This window comes from Panthera uncia, chromosome C2 (assembly GCF_023721935.1).
Source record: "Panthera uncia isolate 11264 chromosome C2, Puncia_PCG_1.0, whole genome shotgun sequence".
Lineage (NCBI taxonomy): Eukaryota > Metazoa > Chordata > Mammalia > Carnivora > Felidae > Panthera > Panthera uncia.
The window spans coordinates 134,134,224-134,152,881 of record NC_064810.1 but is presented as its reverse complement, the minus strand read 5'-3'; the positions used below and the strand labels follow the sequence as shown (position 1 = coordinate 134,152,881).

Here is an 18,658-nt window from a genome sequence, read left to right as displayed (position 1 = left end):
AACTAGTCATAGAATAGGATGAGAAGTAAAATGCCTTTCCAGATCATTCTGCCACCCGGTAGCTTTTAGAAATCAGGATGGTCTTCAGAGAGGAGGTGATGATGCAGCCAAGTCTGGAAGGAAGAAAAAGAGTTTCCCCTAGCCAATGCAAAGGTGAGCAAAGATGGTGGGTATTACAAGGCACATTTGGGAGCCCCTCTCTATCTCTTGATAAGTGCAATCATAAGCTTAAAGAACTCAACAGGGCCTGTGCTGAAGAACCTTCAGGCCATTCACAGGAATTTAGGCTTTGGCTTAGACAGTAAGGGGGTCTCACACTCAAAGCCCATGAGCACCAAGACAGATTGAGGGGACCTCCCGGTCAGATTGGGGAGCATTTGCCTTGTCTGTAGAAACAGCCTCCACTCAGCTTCTGCTTTCTGGTGCCAGGCTGGAAAGCAGACCCACTGTGCCCAGATGTTCAATTCCCCAAGAGGAACCAGAAATCTACATTTTTGTGCAAAATAACCCCAGTTTCAAGTACTGACAACCTCCTCACAAACAAAGGAAAATCACTGAATGTTTTTAAAAAAAAAAATGTTTTTAGGTTTATTCATTTTTGAAAGACAGAGAGAAACAGAGCACAAGCAGGAGTGGAGCGGAGAGAGAGGGGGACACAGAATCTGAAGCAGGCTCCAGGCTCTGAGCTGTCAGCACAGAGCCCGACACGAGGCTTGAACTCACGAACCATGAGATCATGACCTGAGCCGAAGTTGGACACCCAACCGACTGAGCCACCCAGGAGCCCCTGAATGTTTTTTTTTTTTTAATGTTTATTTATTTTTAAGAGAGAGACAGAGTGTGAGCAGGGCAGGGGCAGAGAAAGAGGGAGACACAGAATTCAAAGCAGGCTCCAGACTCTGAGCTGTCAGCACAGAGCCCCATGCGGGGCTTGAACTCACAGACTGTGAAAACATGACCTGAGCCAAAGTTGGATGTTCAACCGACTGAGCCATCCAGCCACCCTATCACTGAATGTTTTTAAGCAGGGAAGTATTGTATCACATTTTCATTTTAGAAAGATTACTTATGCCTCCAGAAGGAGGATACCAGTAGGAATGAGCGCTACTGAAATTGGACTGGTGAGCCTCAAGAAGTCTAAGCCAGTGATGAAGTGGGAAAAAAGAGTTTTTGATTATGAAATATTTAGGCAGTAGAAAATTAGACTTTTCAACTCAATGGAAGCAGTGGATAGCAATGAGATGGAGAAGCTGAGGACTTTTTCTGCCTAAAACTGCATGATGCTGAATGGAAAAGCTGAGTCCACTCAGACATGTTAATTACAATATTCCTATGAAATATCCAAAAGGTAATGAGTAATGCTATTCAAAATAAAATTATGAAAATCATGTAGCAACTTGAAAAAGTGATCATGCATTGCCAAATGAGGAAACGACTACAAATATATATCTATGCCATGATTACAAAAATATCCAGTGGCATACAAATTATATATGCATACAAAATGCTGAATGTAATTGTGAAAAATGAAAATGGTTTAATTTGTTGAAATGACAGAATGTTAGTTTTTTTCTTTTCATTTATTTTCTTGTGATCTTGTAATAATTGTTTTACAGTAAAAATAACAAAAAGATGGCCAATAGTTCCCGTGGGAATTAAGAAAAGTTTGCCATAAACTAAAGAATGTAGGGAAGGCTTGCTGGAGGAGGTGAGATTTCGACAAAGCCCTGAAAGAGTGGAAAGTAATTATTGCCTGAAGACAAATGTTTCCCTTGCTTCCCCATGGACAACTGTACCACTTCCAGGAACAACAACCAAAAAAATCCCCACAATTCTACTATCTATCGTGGCAAAGGATAAACAAAGATAATTGCAACCTCGAAACTAATCCAATTTGCATCTAAAAATCCACTTTGAAATTTCAGAAGATGAACCCATGTTTTGTTTGTTTGTTTGCTTTAAAGATGATGTTATAGAATGAAATTTTCAAGGACCTAGAAGTCAAAAAACCTGGATGCAGCACAAATTCATCCGTTAATTAGCTATTACCCCACAGTAAGCCACTCTTTTCCATCTGGGCCTCCATTTTCTTTTGTAAAATGGGGCAGTAGAATTAGTTGATCTCTTACGTTTCTATCCAATAACAAAACATAGTATGTTTCTCTGCTAAGAGTACAGTATTCAGATTCTTCACATAAAGCTTAGTTAGGCTTATAAAATTATCGACACACCCTGTTTTGTGTTATCCTTTTTCTTTTCTTTTCTTTTTTCATTTAAGACAGGGAATACTTCATTCAAACCCATCAGAGAAATGGATAGCTTGGATCTGTAACAAAGTGTTGTGTTTTAAAGCATTGATCAATAACTGTATACGAGAGTATACACTGCCACATACAAATTAACTGATCAGAGCACAACTTTTCAATGTTCAAAGCAGAATAAGCTTCCCTGTAAAACTGGTCCTTTGTGATATTTTTAACTTTAGTACTCCTCTCCTTCTTCTTCACCCTCTCCTTCAACAGAATCCATACTAACTTCCTCATAATCCTTCTCAAGGGCAACCATGTCCTCAGAAAACTCTCCTTCCTCCATGCCCTCATCCACATACCAGTAAACAAAGGCATACTTGGCATACATCAGGTCAAACTTGTGGTCCAGGAGAGCCCAGGCCTTAGCAATGGCTGTGGTGTTGCTCAGCATGCACACATCTTGCTGTACCTTGGTGGCCAGGTCTCCACCAGGTACCACAGGGGAAGGCTGGTAATTAAGCCATCTTGGAAGCCAGTGGGGCACCAATTCACAAACTGGATGATACTCTTGGTCCTGATGGTGGCAATGGCAGCATTTACATCTTTGGGAACCACATCACCACGGTACAACAGGCAATAAGCCATGTGTTTACCATGGCGAAGGTCACATTTCACCATCTGGTTGGCTGGCTCAGAGCATGCATTGGTGATCTCTGCAACAGAAAGCTGTTCATGGTGGGCTTTCTCAGTAGAAATGACAGGGGCATATGTGGCCAGAGGGAAGTAGATGTGGGAATAGGGCCCCAGGGTGATCTGGAATTCTGTCAGATCAACATTCAGGGCTCCATCAAATCTGAGGGAAGCAGTGATGGAGGACACAATCTGACCTATCAACCTATTTAGGTTAGTGTAGGTTGGGTGTTCAATATCGAGGCTCCTACAACAGATGTCATAGATGGCCTCATTGTCTGCCATGAAGGTACAATCAGACTGCTGCAGGGTGGTGTGGGTAGTGAGGATGGAGTTGTAGGGCTCAGCTACAGCTGTGGAAACCTGGGGGGGGGGGGCAGAAAAATGGAGAACTCCAGCTTTGACTTCTTGCCATAATCCACAAAGAGAAGTTCCATCAGCAGGGAGGTGAACCCAGAAATAGTTCCCCTTCCAAATCTGCGGAAAAGTAAGCAGCTCTTGAAGACCTGCTTACTGGCCAGCCAGTTTCTGAATTCAATCCAAGACAAGGTCAATGATCGTCTTGCCAATGGTGTAGTGCCCTTGGTCATAGTTATTGGCAGCATCTTCCTTGCCTGTGATGAGCTGCTCGGGGTGGAAGAGCTGGTGGTAGGTGCCACTGTGAACTTCATCAGTGACAGTGGATTCCAGCTCTACAAACACTGTCCTGGGCACATGCTTGCCAGAACCTGTCTCACTGAAGAAGGTGTTTAAGGAGTCATCTCCTCCCCCAGTGGTCTTGTCACTTGGCACCTACCCATCAGGCTGAATGCCGTGTTCCAGGCAATAGAGCTCCCAGCCGGCATTGCCAATCTGAGCACCAGCCTGGCCAACACGAACGGAGATGCATTCACACACAGTTGTTGCTTTGCAGCTGCCAAGCAGATGGCAGAGAGGAAAAGGAGAGGTTGTTGCTTCCAACATCGTGACTCTTAAGTAGCCAATGTAAGAGAACCTGTCCGCTTTGTTGTTGATTATAGGGTATATTCTTAAGATCATCCATGCCCTTCTAACAAATGGGTTTATCACTCAGAAGCAGCTATGCAAAAAAAGAAAAAAAAATAGCGGAATGATATGTTAAAGGTTCAGCTAGGGTGCCTGCTTAGGAACAATACACCGAAGACTTGAGACTCTGACCTCCAGGATGCAGTGTAGATGCTACACCAATACTTGACATGTGGTACTATGTCTCCAATAACTTGAATACAAAAGTACAAGAACAAAGAGGAATATGAGTGTCCCCTCTTATCATCACCCTCTGTAGACCACTTGCGGCATTTGTGCTTTCAGTTCCATAACCCTAGGCTCCTAGGTTCTAATTCCCAAAAGAGGAACACTTGCCAGGGGATGCAACGGTGGTTCCACTGAACCAGAAGGTGTACCTACCACTTGGATAGCCTGAATTCTCCATGGAAGTGATCACAGAAAGGAGTTAATGTACTGGCTGAGATAATCAACCTTGATTACCATGAGATCTTAGGGTTGCTTCTACACAATATGTAAAAATACAGACATTCACTAAGACATCTCTTAGTATGTGTTTTGTACAGAAATTGTTTATGTGACTTGTCATGCATTTTTTCCCAGAGCCACATATACACAATCAAGGGGGGCACTTTGTTGGCTTGTACTCCATATCTGGCCTGGGGATCAGAACTGGCCCTTCTGTTCCTGACGCCAAGTGGGATTACCATGCCTCACCAACTTGAGCCAGACCAGGCTGGCCCCCTGGAATGGATTAGGTGGGGAACAGGAATATGCAGATACCCAGACTCTTAGAACTGTGAGATATAATAAAAGAAACCAAAAATCCAGCTCGCTCAGGACTGCACATAGGCAAACTTAATGACTAACCATAAATCACAATCCGGATTGTCCCCTCAATCAGGACTCCAACCGGGCTGTTCAATGCGGGGCTTCCCCAGTCAGAAGTTTGGATGTTGTTAAGTACTTGATTTGATGCATTAAGCCTTCTTTGTTCTTCTCTGTACTTCTCTCCCTCTATATGTGGACTATATAATTGTTTAATTCCTTATATTCCCTTTCCCTAATAATCAATAAATTCTTCCTCCACAAAACCGGAAGTGTGGTTATCGTAAATACTTACTATTATTCAGAACAGTATCACTACTAACTGTCATTGGCCAATTAGAACAACTATTACCCAGTAACACAGGACAACAAAGGACTTAAAATCCTCAGTAAAGGTCTGGGTCACCCCACTAGGCAAGCATACCAGTGAGAGTACTTGCACAAGGTGAGGAACTCTATACTGGATGGTGGAGGAGAAAAATGTTAAGTATTACAGCCTCAGGACCCACTGAAGAAGCAGTAGTAGCTTTTCACTGACCTTCCTGCCTTATCTCTTCTAGGAAAATGCACCTTGAAAGTGACTCTGTGACTGGTTGGACTTGTACCTCTACTTTCCAGGAAGATGTCCTCTTGTTCTAACAAACAAACAAACAAACAAACAAATGTCCCATATTTTAGTTTGTGAACTAGATACAACTAGAGGTCATAAACGGATCTCGATGGTGCAAGGGGCAGACTGTAAGACCCCTTTTTTGCAATTTGCAGATTGTACTGGCTTCACTTATCCCCCAGACAGCTGCCATCACAACCAACAGACTCAGAATTTTTGTTACTTGAGACCAACCAGCCACACTGGAGTCCCCATATTCTCCTGCCTCTTTCTAACTGAGATTCAGATGAAATGCCATCCCAAAGAGCATTTGTTCTGGCTTCTAAGAAGCTGCTGAAGATGCTGGACGGTGCACACCAGTAGTGCTGAAGGGCAAACTGTGGTGCAAACCTTGACCAGGAAGAGCAAAGAGATGGAAAAGAACCAGGTAGATAAGTTCTCTTTCCTTTTCTCCCTCCAATGGAACGTTCTCAGTAGTGATTTCACCATGCAGCCTGGCCAAGTGGGTTGACCTGCTAAGTGACTTGCTATCTCTTTCAACTTCCTGTGAAGTAATAGCCTGTATGTTACCTCGCCCTGCTTACCATCCTTCCCTGCCTCACTTCCCTTTTCTCTCACTCTTGCTGCCCTGGACTCGTATCTCTCATAAAAAACATCAACACCTAGTCCTTGCCTCAGATTCTACTTTCTAGAGAACCTACGTTAGATAAGTACATTATTCAGACTCCTTTGAAGTCAGATATGCCCGTGCAACTGAATTCTAACCTAGGGAATACAAGGAGAAATTATGTATCCCACTTCCAAAGTTGACACAAATTTGCTCTTTTCTATACAAACTAGAAAGGACAAAGAAAAAGAAAACCTGGGAACATTTCAAAGCCTCTCCATGGCAGAGCCTTGGTTAGCCTGTGTCCCTAAATGACAGTAGAGGAGTGCTATGTGCTCACTTGTGCACATTCCCATTACTATTACATTAACAAAAAATAAGCTTCTATTATGTTTGAAACATATTTGAGGTCTGCTAGTCACTGCAATCAGCATACCCTGGTTAACAGACTTAAACCAGCAACTATTAAAGTTATTAAACCAGCAACTACAAACAGTAAAGATGAAGAGTCTAAAAAAGATATGATGCAAAAGCTAGGAGTCATATTTTCTTTGTTTTTCTTTTTTTGCTGCCAGTTTTCCTGAAACCATATCTTGTTTGTAAATTTGTATAAATGAAGTAAAGCAACAAAGTCACGATTCATTTCTCCAAAACTTACAGTTAACAGGTCTTCTTTACAAGCCATTCCCACCCAGTCACCCTTCAACCCATCTTCTCACACCTTCAGAAAAAAAAAAGCCAAATGATCTGAACTGGCAGGTGTTCATCCATGCAAACATCTTCGTGCAGGTTTTACCAACAAAGGCTACAGTCCTAGGAATGCAAGAGAAACTATGCTAGATGCAATCATTGAAACTAACAGACTTCTTCCTTTCTATCCCTACATGTTACCAACAAATGAGAGCAATTTTTCTCTAAAAAGTAGAAAAATCCCCATGCGAGGAGCACCTCATTTCTGATATTACAGTAAATGGTGCCCTCTGATCTTAAAAACTCAGGAGGACAGCGTGCCCCATAACCATGACTCCCATTTGCAATCGCTGCTTAATCTCTTACACAAACCACTCAAATGTCTCCACCCACTTCATTCTCTTTCTCCCTCTTGGTACCCACATCATCCCTCCCTAAAGATAAGCTTGTGGTAGAGTGGAAATGGGAGAGTTCTTGCTTTTCTCTCCCTGCTCTGTATTCAGTAAGAAAGCACAGATGCTGGGTCAGTCATGTGCTAATAAAGGATGGCAGCTGCATACCAGAGAAGCTGTGAAGGAGATATACAATCCAAACCAAAGACCAGGGAGGAGATGAGTCAGGAGCACAGGATGAAGTCAACATCTGTGGCTTCTGCTGGAGGGAAAGGAATAGTTCATAGATCTTGCTAGATCTCAGCCTCGCTAACATGACATCTTAAATGGAGGAAAAACTGTACATTATCTTTGTTCATTCAACATACACTCACAGGGAAATTACTATGCTTAGAACTTGCAGAACACCAGGGGCAATCACCAGTGCAATGTACAAGATAATTAGATATGTGCTCTGATGGAGCTTGTGGGCTAGTCTAGAAACTCCATACTATACTCTCAACAAGGGATTCATTCCCACTGGCTTTCTTAAGAAAAATAAATTGCAAAAGTGATTATTATCATTATCCTAAACATCACTTATAAAACTTCTAAAAGCATCCTCTCATGGTTAAGATATAAATCTCAAGACCCTGGCTTCTGAACTAAAAATCAACACAGAAGTTCTGATAAATTGAAATTCCCTACTATCTCTCCACGTTCTTTCCTCCTCTAAGGTCTTTAAATGCACTCTCTGATTTTTAAAAATGAACCTTTTTGTCATATCAGGGAGAGGTGACACGAAACAGTGCTAGATTAGTGTGCAGATTGAATACATCTTTTTGCTAATTAAAATATCAGGTACAGGCTGAACAAAGGCAAATGCCAGGAAACTTCATTCTTCATAGATGGTGTTTTGCAAATGGAAGACTACTCGCACACGAGAACGGGTACAATGGCTGGTTCCTCCCTCAGAAAGACAAAGCTCGGGCATAATGGGGCCCAGTATGTACAGCCTGACAGACGAGTGGGATGAGGGGAAAGGAAGGGAATAAGTCCTGGCACGTGTTTAAAGCAACCCTGGATGTGAAAATGGCTCGGTGGTTATATTATTTTTGATATCTTTATCAGTTAGAGACACATCATGACATACTGATGTCTGAAGCAATATGAGTCTAGAATTTGCTTTAAAATATGTCATTAAAAAGGACCACAAAACATGGATATTTGTTAAAACTAGGTCATGCGCACATGGGTAAAATCTGTCTATTTTTGTGTGTTTGAAAATTTTCATTATAAAATATCTTTTGAAGAGCTACACACTGGGTCAGAAAGTTGTACACAGCTGAGGTACCAAGCTGTGAGCCTCTAACTGTAGCAGCTGTTACAGCACCGATAAATAGAAAATTCATGAACCTTTATTGCTCATCGTCACCGAGACATTGCTGCATAGTGTGAGGAGGTTCCTCATATTTGGGGAGGAGAGTCCTGATGCGGTAAAAAAATAGGATCACAGTCGCTCTTTGTTGTGGCACCTCAGAGGCGGCAGGCTGCTTTGGGAAGAAGCTGAACAACTCTTTTCCAGCTACTGGCTGCCAGAAACTCATCCATGTGGATGATGAATGCAAACCCCGTAGCTTTTATAAGAAGCGAATGGCCACAGAAGTTGCTGCTGATGCTGTGGGTGAAGAACGGAAGGGTTACACGGTCCGACTTAGTGGTGGCAACGACAAACCAGGCTTCTCCATGAGGCAGGGTGTCTTGACCCACGGCCGTGTCCACCTGCTGCTGAGTAAGGGGCATTCCTCCTACAGACGGAGGACTGGAGAAAGAAAGCACAAATCTGTCTGGGGTTGCACTGTGAATGCCAATCTCAATGTTCTCAACTTGGTCCTTGTACAAAAGGCGAGAAGGACATTCCTGGACCGCTGATACTACGGGGCCTCATCACCTGGGGCCTAAAGAGCCCCTAAAGAGCCCCTAAAGAGCTCACCTAAAAAAGCTAGCAGAAGCCACAAACTTTTCAGTCCCTCTAAAGAAGACGATGTCCACCAGTATGTTGTGAGAAAGCCCCTAAATAAAGAAGGTAAGAAACCTACAACCAAAGTGCCCAAGATTCAGCATCTTGTTACTCCGTACGTAATCTACCACAAATGGCGCATTTCTCTGAAGAAAGAGCATACGAAGTAAAATAAGGAAGACGCTGCAGAATATGCTAAATTTCTGGCCAAGAGAATAAAGAAGGCCAAAGAAAAATGCCAGGGACAGATTGCCAAGAGACAGGAGCTGTCCTCCCTGAGGGCTTCTACCTTTAAGTCTGAATCCAGTCAAAAACGAGACTTTTCAGGGTGCCTGGGTGGCTCAGCCATTGAGTGTCCGACTTCAGCTCAGGGCATGATCTCATGGTTCATGAGTTTGAGCCCCACATAGGGCTCTTTGCTGTTAGCACAGACCCTGCTTCAGATCCTTTCTCTCCTTCTCTCTCGGCCTCTGCCTCCTTCTTTCTCAAAAATAAATAAACATTTTCTAAAAACTTAAGAAAAACCCAAAATTTTCTAAGAGTAACAAATAAGATCAGACATAAAAAAAAAAAAAAAGGATCACGGTCTTTGTTCTCTACACAAACTCATCCCGGATGCCACCTGTCTCCTTCTCCATATGGTTGAGAACCAACTCATGTTTACCTAATTCTGCTATTTCCATATATTTCATCCCGATCCAAAAACATGCGCATGGCTGCCTCTACTATGATATATTTCCCGTTCCTATTACTTAACCTAACAGTAATTATTTTTCCATATCATGAATCTCTCCCAATCAGTCATAATGACGCTCCCACCAGCTATTGTTTATTTTTTCCTAAAAAAATGAACCCACATCTGTATTGAATGAACCCTTCTCTCCAGCCAGTGTTCCCTCACTTCCCAACCCCCACAGGGACCCAGCCCAGGACTGGGCTGACTTCAGGCAAATAGTCTTTAGCTTTACTTATAGAGCTACTAACTAAATACTGGGATTTAAGCATGAACAGTTCATTCATTGATCCAATAGACAATTGTTAAGCACTTATTATGTGCCATGTGTTACAGCTACAGAAATAAATCAATGAGATATTAACCTCGAAGAAGGTGAAAATCTAGCATGTGCGATAAATGCAAAAACAATTGCAGTAGGTTGTAGGAAAAAATGCAGTTAGATATGTATGCTAGGTAGAGCGGCAACCTCAGTGAATATACTCACTTCAACTTTTTGGAATTAGGAGGTACGGCTATGAGGACTGGGCTTCCAAAGATGAAAAAAATTCCTGATTTTGCCTCTGGAAGGTAGAGCAGTGGTTTTTCAGGCATGTGTAAGAAAGCCTAGACATGAATTATAAAAATTCCATGAAGCTAGAACTAATAAGTTTGGAGGAAAAGAATATGAAGCTTCTTAATGCTATAAACCTTGTGATGTAGTCCACAGAAAAGAAAAAGTCACTGAAAGCTTTTAAGCAGGGCTGTCAAACAATAATACTTGCATTTTAGAAAAAACTTCCCTGTGGTAGAGTAGGAGATGACTCTGAAGGCTCAGGGCGAGGCCACAGGATGGTTGTAGCTGTCCAGAGCACAGAAGACATACACCTGAATAAAGGCAATGACAGAGAAAGTGGACTCAGATGGCCCATAAATGTATTTACCGGCCTTGTATAAAGGTCTTTATTTCTCCCCCAAAAGAGTCTATTTCCTCTAATAAGTCACCCTGAGAGACTATTGGGGAAAAGCGGGGAGCAAGAATATTTGCCTGCTGTGCCCTATTATTCATTCCCTACAGATTTTCTCTCTTTCTCTCCCTCCCCATAAAGCCCTCAGCAAGGCCCAGTTCCTCCAACCCATTTCTTGGCTCCTTTCTTCCTACTTTTTAAATTTGATTTTGAAGTAATCTCTACACCTAACACGGGGCTTGAACTCACGACCCCAAGATCAAGAGTCACCTGCTCTACCAACTGAGTCAGCCAGGTGCCTCTCTTTCTAATTCTGAGCTCTGATCTGTACACTCTTCAGCTGTTTGGTTTATACTGTAAAGGTTCCTTGTTCTAGAATTGTGGCTACGTGGACCAAAGGCATCTGCCTGAGTGGACAAGAATATGACAATGACATGTAGCTACCACAATACACTGAAGTCGAGACTGATTTTGACAAGAACAAAAGCTTTCTGCCTGCTGCCCCTATCTTATGGGATTTTTAGGGTTTGGAGAAATAGCCATTGTCTGTCTTAAAATTCCTGAATGCCCATGTGAGACTGAATGCCATTTAGATAAATGAGCCATTTATAGTGATGGTTCCTGTAACAGAATTATTCAGTTGGTTGCTCCGGAATTTGTTCCTTTTATTTTTAAAGTTCAGTGGAAGTTACTTTTGTCAAAGTACTCTGCAAACGTTGTTGAGAAATTAAGTTCCAGGGGGTAAGATCCTAGACAAGTGTCAGCTGGCACAGCAAAGGTGTCAGGAACGTTATATGTTTAATTAAGTGTTCACTGATCAATAACATAGGTATACTTTATCCCAAGATGAACATTGATATATACATATCATTGAGAGAGTTCATTCTTTGAGAGAAACAAGCCAGGTAATTCTTCAAGGCAGACAATTCCGGGACCATGACCTACACGTTACTTGGTGACATGCTAAGCGGGATTCCTGCTACCATTACTGCATGGTCAACATCCGTTTTGGCCACTGCATCCTTTTCTTTCTGGGGCCTTGATCACTTCTCCTCTCCCTGCCTCTCTTCCCCAAACTCCAAGAGCTAAGACACTGTTTGCAGCTTTCCGAAGCATCCCGCTTCGGCATTTTCCCCTGGTCAGCCCCCTTTCCAAACTATCTCCTCCTCCAAACGAGCCCACTAACTATTTCATCTCCTCAGCTAGGTGTTAGAGGAGAGGCAACGCCTGGTTAAAACCAATTCACACTGGTGGTAGGAGTCTTAACTTGCATTGCAGTTTTCAGCAGAACCTGTTATTCCAAATGAATCTCTGATTGGTGGGATGCACGAGGGAATTATTTTTGAGGTGTGGGGAGCTAGAGTTCTTCCTCGCTGATTCATACTGACCAGAGCCTCTATATCCAATTTTCCTCCCTCATAGAGACTCCTACAGAGTCTACATAAACACATGCTACAGCCCCAGCCCTCCAGATTACACCTAAAAAAAACCTCAGCAGGGAACGTGGTTTGGCTTCCCAGTCCTTACAGTCTGTAGTTGAGTTTCCTCCTCCGGAGTCACGGGCGCGCATTTGGACTTTTTCTACATAGGCTTCTGTGGCTCCTAGCAAAGATAAAAGCTATACTGATTATCTCTTGCACTGTTGTCTTTTCCAAATAGCAAAATATCTTGCTTGAAAGTTAATATTAGAGACGAATAGCGGGGAAACAGTGACCACAATGCAGACCCTCCTAAGAGAGTAAGTTAATATGGAAATAAAATAAAGGAGTGAGGTGCATCTTTATGACACTGCATTTTAACATCAGCTCATTATGCAGACAAACCTTCCCTTTATATATCCCAAACATTACCCATAAAATAGGGAACAAGTAGGAAGCCCCCGTGAGCACACACACTTCTCACTAATGCCCTTACGGTCAGTTCTGCAGCCAGCTCAGATCGCTGTCTCTTCATTGCACACCACATGAAATGTGGCCTGCATTCAGGGGCCACATTTTAAGAAAAAACATGGTTCTTTTAATACTAAACACACTTGGCTTTGACCATAAACAGTGGAATTTCCTCCAACTAAACACCTAGACAAAGAGAGTGCACCGATCATTTGGCTTTCTTTCAAAGAGCTCAAATTCTATCTTCACAGTATCTCCAAGCTAAGGTATAAATAAACTAAACAGACTCTCTCTCGTGTGCACTATGACAGAACTCAGCTTCCCGACTAGATGTGCTAAGTCCCAAACCAGAGCTTCATCCCTGCTCCAAAACCTAAAAAGCAAGCCTAAAATTCACAACAGGCCCCTAGAAAATCAAACCTTGGATATAAGGCCAAGTTCCACTACCTTATCATTCAACAAATCCATGATGAGTTTCCTCTCTGTGCCAGGTATTAGCTAGGCTCAGGTGATACAAAGATGAAGGATAAAAGAGAGTCCCTTCCTTTTTTAGCGGGGCTCAGGGTTTAATGACATAAGCAGGCAGTTACAATATAGTGTAACTGTTGTGACAGGCCACAGGTCAAGGGCACACAGGGCAGAAGCATCTACGCCACTTAAGAGCCAGGGCAGGTGAACATCAGAAAAATTTCTTAGTGAAGAAGGCATCTAAGATGAGGGGTTTTATTTTTATTTATGGGTTTTTTTTTAATTTTGTACTTTCATATGGTTTCAGGCTTACGAAAAAAGTTGCATGAATGGTACAAAGGATTCTCATACACCCTTTCTCCAGATGTGCTAAATGTTCTAACAAATATGGTCTCTCATTTATATATATATGAGATATATATATATATATAGAGAGAGAGAGAGAGAGAGAGAGATACACACATTTTTAAAGTCATTTAAGAGCAACTTACAGAAATTATGCCCCCTTTACTCTTAGATACTCCAGTGTGTATTTCCTAAAAGCAAGGACATTCTCTTCCATAGTTTACAATTAGCAAAATTGTGAAATTAATACTATCTCATACTACTGTCTTAACTACAGACATTATTCAAATTTCACCAATTGCCCCAACATATACTATATAGCAAAATAAGTTCCCAGCCCATCCACTGCATTCAGTTGTCCACTTAGGACCCTACAGTCTGGAACTGTTCCTTTGTCTTTCCTGACCTTGTCATTTTTGAAGCACACAATCTAGTTATTTGGTAGAACGTCCCTCAATTTGGTTTTGTCTGATATTTTCTCATTATTAGATTTAGCATAAGCATTTTTGGCAGAAAATGCCACGGAGCTGGTTTTGTGTTTTTGTGATGAGTTTTGGAAAATGAAGACAAGTCAGCGTGCATAACCTATTGTTACACGAATTTGCTTTTACATTCAGACTTGGGAGGAAGGAAGGTGGAGAGCAAAGGGAAAGGCTATACTATTATTAGCTAATATCGATCAAGTACTTAAGAGCCAGGCATTGTTCCAACTGCATTATATAAGTCAGCTCAATCATCCTCAGGACAAATGCTCTTTTCCCATATTTCAGATAAGAAAGACTGAGGTACATAGAGATGACGAAGCTGACAAAGGCAGCCACCGGGTTTCAAATCCAGACACACTGACTCTACTGCCTATACTGTCAGCAGAAGAGATTCAGCGACGGCAAAAAATCTTTCAAAAAGAAAGGCTTGCACTGAGTTCAGAACCAGCTGGCTTCCAGAACGGCGTGCAATACCTGGTCCAAGCAACTTCCGTAGAGATTGTGGCTTATGGCTGTGGCGCTCCCGCCCCCTGCTGGCTGCAGTCGCGTATTGCATGCTCTTCGCTGCTTTCTGCTCAATTGGCAGGAGCACCTCTGTGCAGAACAATGATCACTGAAATTTCTGCAGAACAGAATTATGCCTGACCTATGAACATGCATCAGGAAGAATTTGGCACCCCTTCCATTCTTCTTCTCTGTGCCTCTCAGCCCCCTGCCACATTCTAAACGTTGCTCAGCAGAATAAATCCTAAGCCCTGTTCTCACCAACTTCTTTCATGAAACTTCCCCAGAGAATTTTTTTTTTAAAACCATGACAAATTTGGAATCCACTGAAGCAGTAAGGAAGCTAAAAGTTAAATTAATCAGAATACAATCCCCAGACAAGACAATCACTGCAGCCGAGGAAACCTGTAGGGAGGGTGTTTGTCCTTGGAAAATATTTGAAAAGGATCCAGTGCAGCTGAAGCAAATCATCTCACAGTAGGCTCTGAAGAGCCACATAGGATCAAATCACTAGGCAAATAAGATGATGGAGAGGAAAAATTCCCCTGAATGAATCATAAGCAGCCTCTATTTTCAATCAAATTCCCCTGCTCTTCAGAGGTAAAAGCTTGTCCCTCTCAGATTCAAAAGCCCCTGGGGCTTTCACAAAATTCCATTGTTTTCTCTAGTAAGGGGAAGAAGCAGAACTAAAAGCCAGAAGACAATTGAATGGCAGTCTTTAAAGGAGAGCACACTGATTGATGGATTCCATATATATCCGAAATAGGCCTGGCAATTAAAAAAAAAAAAAAAAGAAAAGAAAAGAATATGTATTTAAATTCCCCAAATACATCCTATTGGAAAATTTGCTCATTCTGCCTTGATGGCAAAGACAGATGAGTCCATGGCCATTATTAAACCACTTCTAAGCTCCTTGCCAGAGAATACTGACACCAGGAGGTCCCGTGTGAGTATTAAGTTGATAATTTCTAGACACCTGTGTATCTGTCAGATTTGGAGGGACACAAATATATTTGCATACTGATATTACCAAACAGAGGGCTGAAAGCTTTGCCCCCAGGTCAAATCAACTCAGTTAGACAAATGCCTCCTGGGGGTGGGGGGTGATTGGGCTAAGCAAGCCTGTTACTTCAAGGTCTTCTTGTTTATTTTAACAAAGCATCAAGGGTTCCTTGAAGAATTACTCAGAACTGCCCACTTTCAGTCTATCTGGAAACTTGGGCCTCCATATCAGTTATCTCTTGCCACAATAGTGCTGCATAACAACCTCTACACCTCAATAGCATCCAGGATTAAGCATTTATTGCTCTCGTGTCTGGGGTTGTCAACCAGAATGGCCTTGCTGATGGTATTGCCTAGACTCTCTCATATGTCTGGGGCCGATGAGACTATGTCCCACACCACCCATCAGGCTGGGCCAGTATTGTTCTCATGGCAGTGTGCTCAGCAAGTGAACATATGGGAAACACGATGCCTTTTGAGACCCAGGCTCAGATATAGCATGCTGTCACTTCTACATTCCACGGGCCAAAGCAATTCATAGGATACGTCCACATTCAAAGGAAGTAGACTCTTTGTATTGGAGGAAATTCAGCCTCAGGGCAAAAGGTGTAGATACAGGGATAGGTTAAAGACTTGGAATCACGAAGGGAATCATGGCCCAGAAAATAAAACTGGCTGGGAACTCTCCACATTCCCAGCATACTCTTTCTTCACATATACTCTTCTCAATGGATGGACTACAACCGGTGCTCTCTAGATTGCCCTGGTAAGATTGAATAAAAAGGAAATTCTTCAACCTTGAGGATAACTTTTCTACATGTGAGATCTGGAACATCCCAGCTACCTGAAGATATTGTATCAGAGCCTTTGGATCTGACATAAATTACCACTTAAGACCATCAATTTCTCATTGATAACTGGTCCCAACTTCATTCTAGAGCAGTCTCAGACCTAAGAAAAAGCAGAAAAATGTCACTGATGTTGTCTCCCACTATGTCACAACCTTTGGTCAAAAAATATACATCTAAAGGGGCGTCTGGGAGCGCCTGGGTGGCGTTAAGCGTCCAACTTCGCTGACTCAGGTCATAATCTCGCAGTTTGTGAGTTGGAGCCTTGCATCGGGCTCTGTGCTGACAGCTCAGAGCCTGGAGCCTGCTTCGGATTCTGTGTCTCCTTCTCTCTCTGCCCCTCCCCCACTTGTTTTCTGTCTCTCTCTGTCTATCAAAAATAAAGGAGTGTTTGGGTGGCTCAATCAGTTAAGTGTCCAACTTTGGCTCAGAGCCTGGAGCTTGCTTCGGATTCTGTGTCTCCCTCTCTCTCTGCCCCTCCCCCACTCATGCTCTGTCTCTCTCAAAAATATATAAACATTATAAATATTGAAATATGAATTACATATAACATGAAATATTATAGATAATATGAAATAGTGTTTTTTTCTACCATGAAAAAAAATGTATTACGTTGCTGGTAGTCCTGCAATCTTTGCCATCAAGAAATCCTAATAATTAACCAAGAAGGAAAATGACACAAGCAGTAGTCATAATAGGATCTTTTATTTCATGAGGAGCCCACCTAACCTGAAAAGAATAAAGGACATAATGAGTGTTTAGTCTGGATTAAGGGTATTGAGTAAGAAAGTGGGCAGTCAGAAAAAAGTAGGCTGCACTCCAGTGTTTATAGCAGCACTATCAACAATAGCCAAAGTATGGAAAGAGCCCAAATGTTCATTGATGGGTGAAAGGAGAAAGAAAATGTACACACACACACACACACACACACACACACACAATGGAGTATCACTCAGCAATCAAAAAGAACGAAATCTTGCCATTTGCAAGTATGTGGATGGAACTGGAGGGTTTTATGCTAGGTGAAATTAGTCAGAGAAAGACAAATATCATATGACTTCATTCATATGAGGACTTTAAGATACAAAACAGATGAACGTAAGGGAAAGGAAACAAAAATAATATAAAAACAGGGAGGGGGACAAAAACGTAAGAGACTTTTAAATATGGAGAACAAACAGAGGGTTACTGGAGGGGTTGTGGGAGGGGGGATGGGTTAAATGGGTAAGGGGCATTAAGGAATCGACTCCTGAAATCATTGTTGCACTATATGCTAACTAACTCAGATATAAATTTAAAAAATAAATTAAATTTTAAAAATGTATACATATCTATAAACATCTAAAAATTTTTTAATTCCACATATGTGTGATATAATAAGATTTTAAAAATTAGGGTACATAGATTTCTTGATCAACTGCAGTCTTTCTGGGTGAAAAATCAAAACACATACACTATCTGAAAATTTTTTTACTTGAAGAAAGGAACTAAGAACTCTTTTTGTGTGTGTGAGTGTGGGAGGAGGGCTTTCAGCTTTTGACTTTTGAATGGCCTTGATGAATTCTCTTATTTGAATATGTTCATATAATGACTCCTCAGTTCTCAAATGACTAGGTTTTTAACCAAATCATTTTTTCTTCCTTCTCCATTTCTTATTCATCTTTTTCCATTCCATAACTGTTCTACTACCTGTCTAGAAATAATATATAAATGGAAAATATATGACCCCTCTCCCCTCAGTTTGCAAGTCTACAAATATAATTTAACAGGAGAATCTAATATTTTCACTAATTATCTTTCCTTTACTACGTTCCAAGTGATTTTGCAAGTAACAAGGGTAAAAACTTACTCATGTTTTTTTTCCTTTTTTTTTTTTCTAGTTTAAGTCAAGATTAGAGTAACAACATGACGAACCACGCTGTGCTTCTCTTGGTATTTCCATCTTGCTGAATTGATGATACATCAAGCAGCCCAATTTTTCCCAAAGGATAGGTTCACATTCAAAATATTAAATCCTTAACAGAGACAAATGAGGAAGCCATTTGAGATCCCTCCATTACTTCTCAATTTCAGTGAATCTCTTAATTTAGCCCTTTGAGCAATAATCTGTTCATTTCACTGTCATGCAAGTTCTATTTTACTCCACCTGACAGTCTGCCTACCTTTTTGTATATTGGAACATAAAAAACAATTTCAAGGAATAAAACCATCTCCCATAACATATCTCTGCTAATGCCAACCATATTGATTGCTTGACCTTTACTAAGTCTACTGACTTGATGGCGTATAATGTTTGAGGATTAAAGATGCTGACTTATTTCTTTTCTAAGTCAAATTTAAACTCTGACT

At 41.6% G+C, this 18,658-nt stretch overlaps 1 protein-coding gene and 1 pseudogene across 1 annotated transcript; one reads left to right on the top strand and one right to left on the bottom strand.

Moving 5' to 3' along the window:
- Nucleotides 1-2,262: 2,262 nt before the first annotated feature.
- On the bottom strand, nucleotides 2,263-3,466 carry LOC125921354 (tubulin alpha-1A chain-like; annotated as a pseudogene).
- A 4,510-nt stretch (nucleotides 3,467-7,976) lies between these two features.
- LOC125921655 (40S ribosomal protein S6-like) lies at nucleotides 7,977-14,600 on the top strand. The gene is given in 6 exon segments (XM_049629221.1): nucleotides 7,977-8,073; nucleotides 8,609-8,965; nucleotides 8,968-9,009; nucleotides 9,044-9,416; nucleotides 10,613-10,751; nucleotides 14,241-14,600. Coding segments are annotated over 6 exon segments (1,368 nt in total).
- The last annotated feature ends 4,058 nt before the right edge of the window (nucleotides 14,601-18,658 follow it).